This window comes from Bombina bombina, chromosome 1 (assembly GCF_027579735.1).
Source record: "Bombina bombina isolate aBomBom1 chromosome 1, aBomBom1.pri, whole genome shotgun sequence".
Classification (NCBI taxonomy): Eukaryota; Metazoa; Chordata; class Amphibia; order Anura; family Bombinatoridae; genus Bombina; species Bombina bombina.
Window position 1 is genome coordinate 38,772,282 of NC_069499.1, and position 19,119 is coordinate 38,791,400.

The following is a 19,119-nucleotide window of genomic DNA, read 5'->3' on the forward strand; positions in this document are numbered from 1 at the left end:
AGATGACAGACACATTTCCTTAATTTAGCGTGACAGAAGGAATAAAGGAGTCTGTACCAGTAGCTGTGCTTTATAGGGAGTATAGAGGACAGCTCCTGCTAAGGTTTCCTGTATGGAGAGCTGTTTCCCATACAACAGCAGAAATACCAGTGCTCCTCTCTTCGGTCATTTCCTTGTAGCGACGGGTCCTTCGGAAGCAGTTTCCAAGCAAGGATTCCAATTGCTTCCCTTAGAGGCTGCAGCCGTTACCCCGGTAACCGATGACATCACGCGCGCTCCTGCGTTCTCCCAGTACCTGCTAGCTTCTCGGGCCGGGGGAGCAGTGAGTCCTCCTCCCGGTGCAGCTGCCGCCCGCGGGATGCCTCCCCCTGATGGAGCCTCCGCTGCTGCACCTCTCCCTGCTCACCAATCTGACGGCGGCCCGACACGGAGCGAGCACGTTCAGCCCCAGCTCCCCGGCCCCCAGTCGAAGCCCCCCGGAGCCCGAGGCCAGCCCGCTGCTGCACGGGGTGTCGGTGGCTTGCCAGGCCCTGCTGCTCCTCGCCATCTTCCTGCTGTCCTGTCTGGGTAACTGCGCTGTGATCCTGGTGATAGCCAAGCACCGGCAGCTGCGCACGGTGACAAATGCCTTCATCTTGTCCCTGTCCCTCTCGGACTTCCTCACCGCGGTGCTCTGCCTGCCCTTCTCCTTCGTGCTCCTCTTCAGCCGCGGCGGAGCCTGGCTCTTCGGGGATCAGCTGTGCTTCGCCAACGGTTTCTTCAATTCGTGCTTTGGTATCGTGTCCACCCTGACCATGACCCTCATCTCGGTGGACCGGTACTACGCCATCGTGCGGCAGCCCCGGGAGAAGCTAGGCCGGGCACGCGCTGGTCAGCTGCTGGTAGGTGCATGGCTGGCAGCTCTGGGCTTCTCCTTCCCCTGGTACCTGCTGGCCAGGGAGCAGTGGGTGGTACACAAGCGTGGCTACTACCATTGCATGTATGTTTTTCACTCTAAAGGGTCCAGGCTGGGTGCTGCCTACAGTTCCTCACTCATCATCCTTTGTTACCTGCTGCCCTTTGCCCTTATGTGTTTCTGCCATTACAACATCTGCAAGGCTGTGAGGCTATCAGAGACCAGAGTGCGGCCAGTAACCACCTATGCGCATCTCCTTCGCTTCTACAGCGAGATGAGGACAGCCACCACTGTGCTAATCATGATTGTGTTCATCATCTGTTGCTGGGGCCCCTACTGTGTCATGGGGCTGCTGGCAGCGGCTGGAGACTATCCATTTACCCCGCTCATGGACACAGTGGCTATCTGGATGGCTTGGGCCAATGGAGCCATCAATCCACTCATTTACGCCATCCGTAACCCCAACATCTCAGTGCTTCTAGGACGCAACCGTGAAGAGGGCTACAGGACTAGGAATATTGCAGCTTACTTGTGTACTCAGGGTCAAAGTCGGACTGATCCCATCCATGACCGTTATGGAAACCGACATTGCCAGGGCAGCAGGGTGTCCGCTTCAAGCCCTGCCAACGGAGGGGACATTGCTATGTGGGCTTGCAAAAATCCTGCTGTACTCTTCTGTAAGGATGGACATACAGATACATTGTCAGAACCGTTGGGGGTCAAGTCAGAGACGGTAGATACCAGCTTGTGATTTGGCCAAGCAGGCGACTACATACTGTTCTTCATTGAGCCAATGTCCAGGGTTGAAGAATTCCTAACTGGTTAATGTCCAATCTGAAGTAACAGCTGTTTGCCACAAAAATCTCATCCTGGATTTACCAATGTAGGAGTAATGACTTCTCAACTTTCTCTATCTTTACCCACCTCTCTCGTTCTATTAGTAAAGACTACACAAGGCTGCAGAATTGTTAATGATTTTAAATATTTCATCCTTAATGTCCATTCCTGAGATTACACATCTGGGAGCCGCTTATTTGTACATAACCAAATCAAATGCCACAGAAGAGATCATCCAAAATTCCCTTTATGGTGAAAGTTTAAATCCTTAGCTTTACTGACTTCTGTCTGCCCTGAGATCAATAAGTGGTTCTGCATAGGCCTGCTGCTGGCCCCTAAGCGATTTCAGCAGTATCTCAATTCTTGTCCTCAGGGCACCCTGCCAGGACAGATGTTCAGGATTACCTTGGGTGAAAGTCGTTAACCATGATAACCATGGTTACTGATCAGCTGATTATTTCGCCTGTGTTGTAGTTCAAAAATCCTGAAAATCTGACCTGGAAGTGTGCCCTATGGCTTAAATTGAGAAACAATAATCTTCTTATGGCACTGTCTTAATATTTGTGCATGCACATCTGTTTTGTAGGTTTAATGTCATGTTTAGATGTCACCCAGCCTCCTATAGTAGGACTGCTGTCCATCCCTGAAGCAACCCTTTTGAGTACAGTTGTATTAAAAACTAGTTTTGTTAGTGTTCTTCTGTAAATCTTATGTTCAACTGAGGCTCTCAATCCTTAAACCATTCTCACCCAGACGTTCACTGTATTACCAATAGAACAAATATACTAATCACAGATTACCCAGTTTCATTGTATGACCAATATACCAATTACCCAGACTTTCACTGTATGACCAACAGGACAAATATTAATCACAGGTCACCCTGCTGTTCAGTGTATAACCAATATACCAATCACAGATAACCCAACCATTCAGTGTATGACCATTGTCCATTCCTTTGACCTTTTAGCTATAAGTTTTGAAACATCCATGTTGTCATTGTACGACCAACATGATATGAAGGACGCTTGATTGCCTGGTACTTGTAAAATATAGGACAGGGCCGCAATTAGAAAAGCCTTACAAACAATTATTACACTTAATTCTTTGGTATATGTAAATGTTGAAATAATTTATTGGCCTTATAAATGGGCAGTGAAAAAATATATGATTAATTAAAACATGCCAAATTAGAAAAAAGTAAAATGTTCAAATAGAATGATAAAGTGTTTTATGTAACTATGAGATATATATATATATCGGTTATCTTTTTTTTTTAAAGTTCTTATATTTTACCGTGGTTGCTGCTATTAGTTCATGTTGTAACTTTGTGTTTTAACCTCAGTATTGAAAATCTCATAATGCTTTAAATCAACAAAAAAGTTTATATTTTCTAATGTAACTTTTCAGTCTTATCTTTGTAAATGTGAAATACACTTGTACAGATACAAATGGGTTATATTTGGATAAAATCAGAATATTATATATACAGCCATATCTTTAATATGACACTGTGAAGAGTTTTGAAATATTAAGACTCGTTTTATTAGTATTTTCCTATTTAAAATTGTTTGATCCCAAAGGCTTTGTGCGAGAGGTTGTTGCACTTCTTGTAGCGGCATTTGCAAACAAAAAAGGTATTTTACGTAGCAAGATATATAGATATATAGGAATATATATTTAAAATTACACTGTATAACACTTTATTAAAAGTGAATATTGCATAGATGTGATTTTACATGTTTTCATCTACTTAACTGCAAAGGACACCATTGCACATATCTATGTATACATCTGTATCTATGTGTTTATTTGTGTATACAGTATATATATATGTCTGTAAATACATAAATACACATATAAATACATATGTACACACATACATATAGATGTCTAAATATGTATATATTTATATATGACTGTACACCTGAGATCTTATATCTTTGAACCCTTATAACTTTTTTGTACAATCATTTTTTAAATAACTTTAACTAAATAGTGTTATTATGAGTGTAACTGTACTCTGTAATGTATTTTTTATGTGTTTTGGGACACTTTTTGTTTTGCGAAACAGTTAACCAGAGCTCTGAGGTTGCACTATTCCCAAGCGCGTTACATTAAATTGCGCTCAAGCGATTGCGTTTACTTTCAACTTGTAATACGCATGCTACTTCCGATGCACGCAAACAGCCGCGATATCGCTCGCATGTAACAGTGCGCCACGCATAATCTGCCCCTTTGCTTGGTAAGAAAATATTCTTAAAGTATTGTTTATCTTCTGAAGATGTCACAGCCTTTTTTTTTCTAAATCTTTGTCATCTGTTATTTCGCTACATACGCTTTTGTAGATTTACTTTGAAGGTAAATAGGAATTTAACTAGATTTATGATGTTTAATTTGGATCTAGCAACTTAAAAAAATACTTTGTGCTTTTCTGGCTTGCAGTTGTGATAAATGTAAAGATATATAGATTTTTTTCCACATTTCTCTGGAGAACTAGAGCTCTGACAGAAGTTTATTTAATTAGCTTTTGTTAAAAAATAAATGGTAAAAATGAATCAACAGGTCTTTATTCTCTTTTTGTTTCCTAGCATTATTTCTGTATATGTTTTGTATTTAACACACTTTCAGAATAACACATATAAGAGTACATAAATGTACCTGCTGGTGGAGAGTTCACGATAATCAGCTTTAAAAAAATATATTTAAAGATGGTTGTCGAATTGGGCAAGCAATAATCAGTTTGTATTATAACGGTGAATTAAATTGTAATTATAGGACACGTTTATGTAGCCGTGTGCACTAACAAACTTTTGGTTACATTTTGTTTTAAAAGTTGCTTTTTTTTATTTATTTATTTATTTTGAGCAATTTTTATTGAAGTCATAAACAAGTGTAACATAAGAGATACGTCCCGAAACAATGTCAGATAAGGAGATATACAGTGCTATTACAGAGATATTGCCAAGTCCACTAATACAGGTTATACCTACCTACAATACATTTGTCAGATTAAAGAGTGGTACGCATAGGCAGTTATTATCAAAGTGATGAGGCCATATTTGGCTGGAGAAATGGAGGAGCAATGAGGTCAACTAGACAAAGGAAACATGTAGAAGGGACATTATGAACCCATTTATCTAAAGTGTTAGCAAGGAATTTGGGCTATCTATAGTGAGACTTCAGTTTTGTAATATAATAACATAGAAAGAATAAAAATGGTCCCCACATTGCCATAGAAAATATAGATTAGGTTATCTATTCGAGTAGGATTAGGGGGAGGTTGGCTTTATGGTTTTTGGGGAAGGGAAATTCAGAGAGAGCCGCTCTAAATAAGGGGAGGGCGGAGCTAGTTAGAATGTCAAACTAGTAAACACTTTTGGGCCTCTGAGCTTTCGAATACAATACAAGTAAGGATATCTCCTATTTATGCTATTAATAGAGGTGGAAAACTGAAATATGTTTTGGTTTCTTTCACAGTATAAGCACTAAGGCAACATATAATATACTAATTTAGTAATTCGTAGTTCGTGCCTATGTAAGATGCAATGAAGCCTAACACCGTAGGTTAGGTTGGGTAGCATGTACAGTTGATATTTACCTTTGCGGTATCTTTAGGGATATACTCGCAATGTTAAGATGTATTAGTAAATAGAATTGAGGGAGCTAATGTATCCTCAAACTGTACCTACATCTCTGTCCTGACCGCTGGCAGAGTGCAGGTAATAAAAGCAGAAAATAGGGCTCCCTCATATGTATATGCCGTAGATAGCTATGACTAGCCGAACAAAATATTTGGGTGGGCCAATGTTAAAACTGATCTAGGTAGAATAAACAGTTATACACATATACAGATATATGATGTAGTAGCAGTGGGTAAGGTTTTCCTCCATATAAATAAGGTTAGCACAGCGAGGACCATTCAGCAAATAGCAAGGGAGCAATACTAGCCTAGGACTGGAGATAGTAAATAACAGTGAGCATTTGTAACTAGCATGCCCATTTAACTAATTGCCCGGTAGTGTCAAGCAAGCTTGACAGTATGGGGTTAATATGCTCTAACTATTCTATGGAGAGTTTCGTTGATGGGAGTAAGATTACATATATAATAAATTTTCTGGCAAAAATAGATAAATAAACCTCATAAGAAAAGGAGGCTATGAATAAGGATACAGAATAGTCATGCCAGTATGTAAAATATAGACTCATGGTGGCAAGCTCAGCTATGGTGAGGTTAGATTATAGTCTCATTCAATGCTTGCATCTGTGGATAAACTGTTCAAAAGCATACACATTTAGATAGTCATCTAGTAAATATCGACAAGAGAGTCCAAAATTAGCCATCCCAATACATAGAGATAACAGTCAAAGGGGCACAATCGGTGACATAACTAATATGAACCCTGGTGACGTTAGTAACAGGCTTTGAGTAAGAATATATATCAACAAATAGAAAAACAAAAATGTGGTTGTGGCAGGATATTCAAAAGGATTAAAAGTTGTGATATCACCTAGGAGGTAAAGTCAAGGAGGTTCAATGTTAGTCTTCCCCGAGTCCAAAAGAGTGAGGCGGGTCTTCTCTGTGTTTAGTTATAGTAGGCTATGATGTCTGATTAGGGTTGCGTTAATTGGTATTATCTCTCATGGTCTGCCATGTAAGGCAATATATGCTTAGTTGAGGCTGAGTGTCATCGAAACCATTAAATTCACTCACACATAAGAGAGGCAATCATGGTACCATGATATGTGGGGGCAACCATATATTAACACTTACATAAAGCATATGTAGGAAAGCTCTAATGATGTGAAACCATAGTATATGAGTGGAGCATGACGTGATATGAAGCCTGCGGGCTGCTATAGGGGATTGCCGTGTATAACCTCACTATGATCAACTCTACTGGCACATAGAGGGGCAAAAATTACTGAATAGTATGGGAACTTAGGAGGTAAACAAGGGAGAGACTTACGTTTGGCAGATGCCCCATACTCTGGAATACTTTAGTGGACTAGTGGGCACATTGGTATTTGGGATCAGATATATGCAAATGAGCAGGTCACTGGTGTAATCTAACCCATAAACCTGCCAGAAGAGACAGAGAGGTTCAGAGGACTAATAAACAGTAATAGTAACATAATAGCGACTCAAACCTGATATCTACAACTTGGGGAAGAGAACTGAACAGTAGTAAACAGCACGTCTGTACAATGACTGATATGACAGGGATTCTGATTAAAATCACAATGTAATCCTATGAGATAATTAACATGGAACGTTAATAACAGGCTACAATTAAAAGTCGAAGGGTCTCATTATAAGGATGTTAACTTTGAGCATATAGCATCTTATCCAACTCCAGTCCTATCCGTGCTAGTCCCATTGATCAAAGGTAGGCCCATGCTGCGTAAGAGTTCCGTTAGGCGTGAATCTGGCAGAGAATATCCTGAGTTACTCGGACAGTACACCAGAATGTCGGGCGCTATATATCCAAGACCCGCCAAGAACGAGTCCATCTCCACATACCTAATCCAGGGAACAGAAGTAGGGTCAAATGGCTCTTTGCTGAGGGCCGGTTGCGACTTGGTGGGAGTCTCCCAATATACAGGCAAGTCCATTGTCATCCCAGTTAGGGCTCTTTGAGGGTGTTTAGAGGTGGATAGAACGGTGATGAGCATAGTATTTGGTTATTCCTCTGCTCTCTCCTTTTGTTCATTGGGCTGTAAAGCCGCTGCTGGCACTAGATCTCGATCAGCTGCGGTCTGGGCTATCGCAAAGCAGATATTTAGGACAGACTTCGGGTCTGTAGCATGTGATATCTCCTCATAATCTACTCTCTGTAGCAGCAGAGTTAGGTCCTCCAAATTGTGAGACATATGTTGTTCCAGCTTAGCTAGAAGGGAGTGTACAATCGAGTTAAATTCCTCCATAAGGAGGTCAGCCATGGTAGGTGTATATACCTCAGGGTTGTGGGGAGAAGTGACTCGTGTTAGGCAGCGTCTAAAATCTTGTCAGCCAATATCTGGGCCACAGTCTTTTGCGCACGTTTAATTGTATACAGTCACTGAAGTGCTAGAAACTCAGATGAATTTGTGCAGCATTCCCTTCACTCCAGCCTGTCCTGAGGTGACTAACAAGAGCTCATGCCATTAATGCTTATCTGACAGCAATTAGCGTGATGTTGGTCCACTACCGATTGCTGAATAGTGGTTGCGGCCTGTCTGAGTTCAGAGCGGCAGAAGGTACAGTCGCCACTGAATAGTAAGGTCAGCGGTTTTAATATTTTCTTGCTCTCTAGGTATACTCCATCCAGCAGGCCACCTTTGCTGTCTCTCTAGGCGAGGTGTGTGATTAAATCATGCCCATCTGTTTTGTAAGGTCCCGAAGCTCCGATGTTAAGCAGTCATTTTCATCGGCTGTTGGCTCCGCCCCCCTAAAAGTTGCTTTTAATAACAAATTTAGGACAACAGATTGTATGAGGCACCAGCTCCTACTGAGCATGTGCAAGTATATGAGTCTGTGATTGGCTGATGGCTGTCAGAAGCATTGTTGCACTTTCACAAGGATAAATCTGGTTATGAAAATGGCTGAATGAAGCTTGTGACCGCCATCTTTGGCATTTAGATTTGCCCGAAATAGCTGAATGCACATGTCTATTTCTCAATTCAGTGTCTCTCATGCTGTTGCTGGATGCCTGCATGTGAGGCCTCCAGCAATAGAGTGGTAACTCAAAAATGACAGTTACTGAATATTTAATCGCTGTGACAACCAGTTACAGCCACTGTATATGTTGAAAGCAGTTTACATACCAGTAAGCTGCAATGTATGTTGGTATCAGGCTCAGGGGCCAATCACTGGATGTCTCAGGAGTTACGCAGTCCAGTAATGCACAAAAAAAGTGACCCATAGTCATGTGACAATGACTTGTTTTGGCCCCTCCCCTTCTGTTCCAGTGAAAATATACAACAAAAAAGACCTACGACCAAGCTGACAAAGTATCTTCTGCCAAACTTCAAGTGTAGAGTGTCAGCTCACACAGCACCTTTGTATGTTCACCGTCCAGTACAAAGTGCCGATATGCTCTGAGCCTAAAGTGTAGATTATCTACTCACTCTACACATTGAGCAGTAGCTTGAAACATGGAGAGTGTTTGTTTCCTGTGTAAACACCTTGAGATTTTTATATAAAATGCTTAATTTAGGGCTGAAACAACGGATTGATAAAATCGATTTTCATTATCGATTAGTTGGTTATCAATTAGTTGTTTGTGCTGAGCCTCATACACTACTCTGCGCACACTGGTCGGCACTGCAGTGCCATCTTACATCACCCCCTTACACCTCCCCTCTCCCACAGCGTGCACACTGGTTTGCGCAGCTGCGCCACCTTATACTCCCACAGCGTGTACTGGTTCGCAGCAGCTGCGCCATCTTATTTATGGGGAACAAGTTGCTGTAGAGCTGACTTAGCTGTGCAGGACCCGGCTACTGTTAGGCAGGACAAAATAACACCAGACCAGTCAAAAAGTCTACTTTTCATTACCTTCTCGGTCCTGCCTCACAGTGCCAAGTACCCGGTCCTGCCTCACAGTGCCAAGTACACGGTCCTGCCTCACAGTGCCAAGTACCCGGTCCGGCCTCACAGTGCCAAGTACCCGGTCCTGCCTCACAGTGCCAAGTACCCGGTTCGGCCTCACAATGCCAAGTACCCGGTCCGGCCTCACAGTGCCAAGTACCCATTCCTGTGTCACAGTGCCAAGTACCCGTTCCTGTGTCACAGTGCCAAGTACCCAGTCCTGCACAGCTACATCAGGAAAACTGCACTGCAAAAAGTTGCCTAAAAAATACAACTTTAAAAGCATTTGTAAACATTCAGTTTGTTAGCAAACTCCACTATTTTGCAGTCCTGAGACCAGAGACAATCCTAAGTACTTTTATATTATTTCCTTTCATTAAAATGAGCTATGGCACTGTCATGATTGAGATAGGGCATGTAATTTTAGACTAGAATGTCCCTTTAATGGCACAAATATAGTCATAACAAATCCCAGTTTCTTTTGCTAAAAACTGAAATTAGAGGGACGTGCTCCTTCTGCCTGTGAAGCCGAGACGGGCTCTGAGTGGAGGCACGGGAGCATCTTCTGCTTCCTACTGTACAAAGCACTTGGGAGTGGGATAAATTTTTAAAATTACCTAAAAACTTATATATAATATATATCTACTCTTGCAAACGTACGATCTGAATGCAACAAGAATATTTACAAAATATATTTGTTACCAACAACCTCTTAACTAATATCTGTAGATCTATAATATTAACCAAACGTACTGTCTTATATTGTACAAGATACGACTGAGCTTACATTAGCACTCACAATTTTAGTTATATACCCCATTGGTGGTTCATCCCTATTCGTATAGCTTTCCTATATATCTTGCTGGGCTAGACTTAAGGAGTATACAGGTGATATTAAACGGACATACATGCCCTTATATTATCTCTATATTGATTCAAAATTTGATGGCTATAGTTTTAAATGTAAATGTTATCTAACATTACCCACATAGATACCTTCCTATTAGGTCTAAAGAATGTAACAGTAATGATCTTAAATTGCTCAACTGTGTATCAATAAAGAATAAATTTATAGCAGAGATTTAATTAAATGCTGCCATATCTACATTTTTGTTAAGACCATATGGGTTAAGGGTTTTCATTTTCCATATCCAGAAAGTTTCTCTCTGTCTGAGATCTAACAATCTATTTTTACCCCACTTGCGGATTATTTGTTCAATTGGAAAAATACTAAAAATATTTGTCTGTCCATCATGGCAACAAACCCCATGTCTAGAAACACTGTGTTTCATACATGCATTTTTCACATTTCTACTATGTTCACCCCATCTTTTTTTCAGGGGTCTTGTGGTTATCCCTATATATTGTAAGCCACACTTACACTCTAATAGGTTGATTACATAGGATGAATCACAAGAAAATCTAGTTTTAATCTCAAATTCCTCCTTTGTTGAAAAGGAAACAAATTTAGATTTTTCTTCTTTTGTAAAGGCACATAGACCACAATTGGCTCTGTTACATCTATAGAATCCTTTCTTGTCTGATAACCAGTTACTAGCCTTTGTATTTATCTTTTTTCCATATTTGTTCATCACCACTTTACTAGGAGCAAGACAATTTTTTAGAGTAGGTGCTCTTTTAAAAGTACATGTCAGACTTTTTTCTAAACATTCTTTTAATATTGGATCATTTAGTAAAATGTTCCAATGTTTGTAAACGATTCTCTTAATCTTGTCATAGTTCGATGTATATTTCGTTATGAATCTTAAATTATTATTTTTGTTAATGGTATTTAAATCCCTCACTTCACATGGACTTCTATCTTCCAGTATATTTTTGGTCTTTCCTTTTTCAAAAAATTCTGACCTCTCTTTGTTTCTTGCCTTTAAGAGACCTTCCTCAATTAAATCTTTGGGGTATTCTTTCTCTAGAAATCTATTTTTAAGGATATCAGCTTGTTCATCGAATACATTTAAATTTGTACAGTTTTTACGAATTCTGGCAAACTGGTTATATGGTATATTCTTTTTCCATGCACGATAATGGTTACTTTTAAAGTTTAAGTAGCTATTTGTGTCTACCGTCTTAAAATGGGTTTTTGTTAAAAGGTGACCCGCTTGATCCCAATATAGGATAAGATCTAAGAATTCTATTCTCTCCTCACTAATGTTATAGATGAAATTCAATCCCATATTATTCTCATTTAGCGATTTAATGATATTCAGGGCACTGTCTTTTGTCCCTTCCCAGATAAAAAATAAGATTGTCTATAAAACGGCCATAGAACCATAGGAAGAATTGTTCTTGATATACAAAATAGTTGTGTTTCAGAACAAACGAAATTGCCTCTAGTAAAAATAGTCTTTGCTGCATGGGTAAAAATTGATCTCTTTTCAGAAAATTATCCACTGCATCTAGACCTAGATTATGCTCTATATTAGAAGAGAGTGATGTTACATCACATGTAAACCAGAGTAAGTCTCGTCCCGCTTTTTTTATATTGGAAATCTTAGAAATCAGATTGGGAGTATCTTTGATATAAGAAGGTAAACCTTTAACCGTTTTTTTTTAGAAAATAGTCAACATATTCAGATAGATTGCTAGTCAATCTTCCTATACCCGAAATAATAGGTCTACCTGGTGGATTAACAGTGCTTTTATGGTCCTTGGGGAGATGGTAGTAGTATGCCAAATTAGGAGACAGAGGTATTAAATATTCCTTCTCTTTTTTTTGTCAATATCCCCTCTATAAATCCTTTATCTACCATTTTGGTTAGACTTGCAAGATATGTCTTGGTCGGGTTATATGTTAACTTTTTGTAATATTTTTGATCCAGCAAAATCCTGTCTGCTTCTTGTAGATAGTCTAACATATTTTGTATTACAACTCCTCCCCCTTTATCCGCCTGCCTGATCACTATATCTTCTTTTTTCGCTAGTCTTGATAGTGCTTTAATTTCATATATATTTAGATTAGATTTACTCACTTTCTTTTCTAAGGCACCAAAATCCTCCAAAACTAGATTTTGAAACAGAGCAATATATGGACTAGTAGTGTGTGTGCGTGTGTGGGGGGGGGGGGGGGGTTAAAGTTAGATCTTAACATTAAATTGGAATGAATATAGTCATCAAATAGAACATTACACAAATCCTAACTTTAACCCCCCCACTACTAGTCCATATATTGCTCTGTTTCAAAATCTAGTTTTGGAGGATTTTGGTGCCTTAGGAAAGAAAGTGAGTAAATCTAATCTAAATATATATGAAATTAAAGCACTATCAAGACTAGTGAAAAAAGAAGATATAGTGATCAGGCAGGCGGATAAAGGGGGAGGAGTTGTAATACAAAATATGTTAGACTATCTACAAGAAGCAGACAGGATTTTGCTGGATCAAAAATATTACAAAAAGTTAACATATAACCCGACCAAGACATATCTTGCAAGTCTAACCAAAATGGTAGATAAAGGATTTATAGAGTGGTTATTGACAAAAAAAGAGAAGGAATATTTAATACCTCTGTCTCCTAATTTGGCATACTACTACCATCTCCCCAAGGTCCATAAAAGCACTGTTAATCCACCAGGTAGACCCATTATTTCGGGTATAGGAAGCTTGACTAGCAATCTATCTGAATATGTTGACTATTTTCTAAAAAAAACGGTTAAAGGTTTACCCTCTTATATCAAAGATACTCCCGATCTGATTTCTAAGATTTCCAATATAAAAAAAGCGGGACGAGACTTACTCTGGTTTACATGTGATGTAACATCACTCTCTTCTAATATAGAGCATAATCTAGGTCTAGATGCAGTGGATAATTTTCTGAAAAGAGATCAATTTTTAGCCATGCAGCAAAGACTATTTTTACTAGAGGCAATTTCGTTTGTGCTGAAACACAACTATTTTGTATATCAAGAACAATTCTTCCTACAAATTAAAGGAACGGCCATGGGCACCAGATTTGCCCCCAGTTTTGCAAATTTATTTATGGGGCTATTTGAAGAGAATTACATCTATAATTCCCCCCTGGGGGCAGGTCTGGTGTTCTATGGCCGTTTTATAGACTATCTTATTTTATCTGGGAAGGGACAAAAGACAGTGCCCTGAATTTCATTAAATCGCTAAATGAGAATAATATGTGAATGAATTTCACCTATAACATTAGTGAGGAGCGAATAGAATTCTTAGATCTTGTCCTATATTGGGATCAAGCGGGTCACCTTTTAACAAAAACCCATTTTAAGACGGTAGACACAAATAGCTACTTAAACGTTAAAAGTAACCATTATCGTGCATGGAAAAAGAATATACCATATAACCAGTTTGCCAGAATTCGTAGAAACTGTACGAATTTAAATGTATTCGATGAACAAGCTGATATCCTTAAAAATAGATTTCTAGAGATAGAATACCCCAAAGATTTAATTGAGGAAGGTCTCTTAAAGGCAAGAAACAAAGAGAGGTCAGAATTTTTTGAAAAAGGAAAGACCAAAAATATACTGGAAGATAGAAGTCCATGTGAAGTGAGGGATTTAAATACCATTAACAAAAATAATAATTTAAGATTCATAACGAAATATACATCGAACTATGACAAGATTAAGAGAATCGTTTACAACCATTGGAACATTTTACTAAATGATCCAATATTAAAAGAATGTTTAGAAAAAAGTCCATGTACTTTTAAAAGAGCACCTACTCTAAAAAATCGTCTTGCTCCTAGTAAAGTGGTGATGAACAAATATGGATAAAAGATAAATACAAAGGCTAGTAACTGGTTATCAGACAAGAAAGGATTCTATAGATGTAACAGAGCCAATTGTGGTCTATGTGCCTTTACAAAAGGAGAAAAATCTAAATTTGTTTCCTTTTCAACAAAGGAGGAATTTGAGATTAAAACTAGATTTTCTTGTGATTCATCCTATGTAACCTACCTATTAGAGTGTAAGTGTGGCTTACAATATATAGGGATAACCTCAAGACCCCTGAAAAAAAAGATGGGGTGAACATAGTAGAAATGTGAAAAATGCATGGGGTTTGTTACCATGATGGACAGACAAATATTTTTAGTATTTTTCCAATTGAACAAATCGTCCACAAGTGGGGTAAAAATAGATTGTTAGATCTCAGACAGAGAGAAACTTTCTGGATATGGAAAGTGAAAACCCTTAACCCATATGGTCTTAACGAAAATGTAGATATGGCAGCATTTAATTAAATCTCTGCTATAAATTTATTCTTTATTGATACACAGTTGAGCAATTTAAGATCATTACTGTTACATTATATGTAGAAACTTTAGACCTAATTGGAAGGTATCTATGTGGGTAATGTTAGATAACATTTACATTTAAAACTATAGCCATCAAATTTTGAATCAATATAGAGATAATATAAGGGCATGTATGTCCGTTTAATATCACCTGTATACTCCTTAAGTCTAGCCCAGCAAGAAATATAGGAAAGCTATACGAATAGGGATGAACCACCAATGGGGTATAAAACTAGAATCGTGAGTGCTAATGTAAGCTCAGTCGTAACTTGTACAATATAAGACAGTACGTATGGTTAATATTATAGATATACAGATACTAATGAAGATTTATAGGATAGCTACAGAAATAGGGTTGAACCAACAATGGGGTATATAACTAAAATTGTGAGTGCTAATGTGAGCTCAGTCGTATCTTGTACAATATAAGACAGTACGTTTGGTTAATATTATAGATCTACAGATATTAGTTAAGAGGTTGTTGGTAACAAATATATTTTGCAAATATCCTTGTTGCATTCAGATCGTACGTTTGCAAGAGTAGATATATATTATATATAAGTTTTTAGGTAATTTTAAAAATTGTTTTTATTATTTCAATTATTATGTAAATGCATGTGGGAGTTGCAACCTATCTCAATGTTAAATTAGACTAAGTTCAGATATTCAATCATACTTATGGGGGGTAAACTACCGTAATTGATCCACAGATACATTATATATCTTCTATGATACAATTGTAGCCAATCTCATTCCAATGAGTGTTGCGCTATTATATATCCCCAAATAATTTGTGCTTTGAATGTTTGCAAGCACATATGTAACCTGAATTTGTGAATTAAGCCCATTGATATATATCAAGGAGTAAGAAGCTTATATTGGTTATATTACGGCTCCGTGTAAAATCGGAGTGAGAATACACACCTGCTTTTTGATTGGTGTTTCGATTAGAGGCAAGAACCAATCAGAATGGACTAGATACACACCCACACCGAGATTGGCCAAGTGCTCTCCCGCACGCATGTGCCCTTTACGGGTATAGACGCCAAGTTATACTATATTAAGCAGTGACTTTGTATAAGAGTATTCACCTGAGGAAGCGGTCTGTGAGACCGGGAAACGCGTTGTGATTTACTTGTTTTTAATAAACATTGTTTTTATCTTATACATTACGGCTCGAGTATAAGTCACTTTCTATTTACCTGGAGTATCCCGCTGCCGGTATATTTACACAAATCGGTGTAACCAGCACTAGAGGACTTTCTTTCTGGTGGTGAGAGCGGTAAAGGAAAGAGACCCAGAGATTCAGCGGACTGTGAACACACAGGGGTGCAGCTGCGGTTTAAGGATTGACAGGAGACACGTTTGATCAGCTACCTGGACAGCTGTGAATGCTCCAGAAGGCTCTTGTGGCACTTTTCAAGTGCTTGACATCTTGTAAGTATGCTTTGTTTAATGCGTGGGATTTGGCCTGTACACACTGATATACGCTATGTTGGCGCCTTCTTCTTTATCACCCTTCTTAAAGTAGTTGAAAGCTAAACCTAGGTAGGTCATATGCTAATTTTTAGCCCTTGAAGGCTGCCTCTTATCTGAATGCATTTTGACAGTTTTTCACTACTAGAGGACTTTAGTTCATGTGCGCCAAATAGATAACATTGTTCTCACGCACGTGGACTTACCTAGGAGTCAGCACTGATTGGCTAAAATGCAAGTCTGTCAACATAACTCAAATAATGGGGCAGTCTGCAGACAATCACTACGCACATTTAGTGGTTAGGGGTGCTTAGGAATTTCTGTTTGTCGCACAAATGTTTTTGAAATATACAATTTTATTACACAAACTGTTTTAGGCTTCAACACGCATGTTCACAAGTCTGTGAATGTAACTTATTCATCCTTAGCCCAGAGAATTACTGGAATAGCGCACTATGCCAGCAAGTTTTGTTCAGTTCAGAGGGGGGGTTAAAATTATTTTTTACAATTTTTTTAATTTTGCTAAGTAGTCTTAGTATTGTTATGCAAAACAGGGGAATGGGTAGTTGAGGGATTATCTTTATAAACAATAAATATTGGAGTAGACCATCCCTTAAGTCATTTAAAAAAAAAAAGACTTTTTTTATCCGATTAATAAAAAAAAAAGTACTTTGCAATATAAACAAGCAGAATGCACAAATATTGGAATACAATTAACCATGGAGACATTTTAAATTGGATTTATTGCTTTATATTTTTTAGTAAACATACATCTGTAATGTTATGGATCTAACTAGTCCAATTTTATTCCGATTAGAATGACTGTAATATTTATTGATACTTCATTTACGTGAATAGTTTTACAAATAGTTTAACCCACTCAGGGCTCTATAACTTAAAGGGACATTAAACCCCAAATTTTTCTTTCATGATACAGATAGAGAATACAATTTTTAAAAGGTTTCCAATTTTCTTCTATTATCAAATGTTTTTCATTATCATGATATTCTCTGTTGAAGAGATACCTAGATAGGTAGCATGCACATGTCTGCAGCACTACAGGACAGGAAATAGTGCTGCCATCTAGTGCTCCTGCTAATGTATAACATTAGCACTACATGACAGGAAATAGTGCTGCTATCTAGTGCTCTTGCTAATGTATAACATTAGTACTACATGACAGGAAATAGTATTGCCATCTAGTGCTCTTGCTGATGTATAACATTAGCACTACATGACAGGAAATAGTGCTGCCATCTAGTGCTCTTGCTAATGTATAACATTAGTACTACATGACAGGAAATAGTGCTGCCATCTAGTGCTCTTGCTGATGTATAACATTAGTACTACATGACAGGAAATAGTGCTGCCATCTAGTGCTCTTGCTAATGTATAACATTAGTACTACAGGACAGAAATAGTGCTGCCATCTAGTGCTCTTGCTGATGTATAACATTAGTACTACATGACAGGAAATAGTGCTGCCATCTAGTGCTCTTGCTAATGTATAACATTAGTACTACATGACAGTAAATAGTGCTGCCCTCTAGGGCTCTTGCTAATGTATAACATTAGTACTACATGACAGGAAATAGGGCTGCCATCTAGTGCTCTTGCTAATGTATAACATTAGTACTACATGACAGGAAATAGTGCTACCATCTAATGTTCTTGCTGATGTATAACATTAGTACTACATGACAGGAAATAGTGCTGCCATCTAGTGCTCTTGCTGATGTGTATAACATTAGTGCTACATGACAGGAAATAGTGCTGCCATCTGGTGCTCTTGCTGATGTATAACATTAGCACTACAGGACAGGAAATAGTGCTGCCATCTAGTGCTCTTGCAAATGGGTAACATTAGTACTACATGACAGGAAATAGTGCTGCCCTCTAGTGCTCTTGCTAATGTATAACATTAGTACTACATGACAGGAAATAGTGCTGCCCTCTAGTGCTCCTGCTAATGTATAACATTAGTTCTACATGACAGGAAATAGTGCTGCCCTCTAGTGCTCTTGATAATGTATAACATTAGTACTACATGACAGGAAATAGTGCTGCCCTCTAATGCTCTTGCTGATGTATAACATTAGTACTACATGACAGGAAATAGTGCTGCCATCTAGTGCTCTTGCTAATGTATAACATTAGCACTACATGACAGGAAATAGTGCTGCCATCTAGTGCTCTTGCTAATGTATAGCATTAGTACTACATGACAGGAAATAGTGCTGCCCTCTAGTGCTCTTGCTAATGTATAACATTAGTACTACATGACAGGAAATAGTGCTGCCATCTAGTGCTCCTCCTAATGTATAACATTAGTACTACATGACAGGACATAGTGCTGCCATCTAGTGCCCCTGCTAATGTATAGCATTAGTACTACATGACAGGAAATAGTGCTGCCCTCTAGTGCTCTTGCTAATGTATAACATTAGTACTACATGACAGGAAATAGTGCTGCCCTCTAGTGCTCTTGCTAATGTATAACATTAGTACTACATGACAGGAACTAGTGCTGCCATCTAGTGCTCTTGCTAATGTATAACATTAGTACTACATGACAGGAAATAGTGGTGCCATCTAGTGCTCTTGCTAATGTATAACATTAGTACTACATGACAGGAAATATTACTGCCCTCTAGTGCTCTTGCTAATGTATAGCATTAGTACTACATGACAGTAAATAGTGCTGCCATCTAGGGCTCTTGCTAATGTATAACATTAGCACTACAGGACAGGAAATAGTGCTGCCATCTAGTGCTCCTGCTAATGTATAACATAAGCGCTACATGACAGGAAATAGTGCTGCCATCTAGTGCTCTTGCTAATGTCTTACATTAGTACTACATGACAGGAAATAGTGCTGCCATCTAGTGCTCTTGCTAATGTATAACATTAGCGCTACATGACAGGAAATAGTGCTGCCATCTAGTGCTCTTGCTAATGTATAACATTAGTACTACATGACAGTAAATAGTGCTGCCATCTAGTGCTCCTGCTAATGTATAACATTAGTGCTACATGACAGGAAATAGTGCTGCCATCTAGTGC

General features: G+C 38.7%; 1 protein-coding gene across 1 annotated transcript; it reads left to right on the top strand.

Annotated features, from left to right (window-relative positions):
• The first annotated feature begins 267 nt into the window (after nucleotides 1–267).
• GPR135 (G protein-coupled receptor 135) lies at nucleotides 268–2,908 on the top strand. Its single transcript, XM_053689144.1, has one exon. The coding sequence runs from the start codon at nucleotides 372–374 to the stop codon at nucleotides 1,644–1,646; it is 1,275 nt and encodes a 424-aa protein (XP_053545119.1). The 5' UTR covers nucleotides 268–371; the 3' UTR covers nucleotides 1,647–2,908.
• The last annotated feature ends 16,211 nt before the right edge of the window (nucleotides 2,909–19,119 follow it).

Bases quoted from the DNA above. Each gene is read 5' to 3' on its own strand.
- GPR135 (XM_053689144.1), top strand. From the start codon at position 372: ATGGAGCCTCCGCTGCTGCACCTCTCCCTGCTCACCAATCTGACGGCG.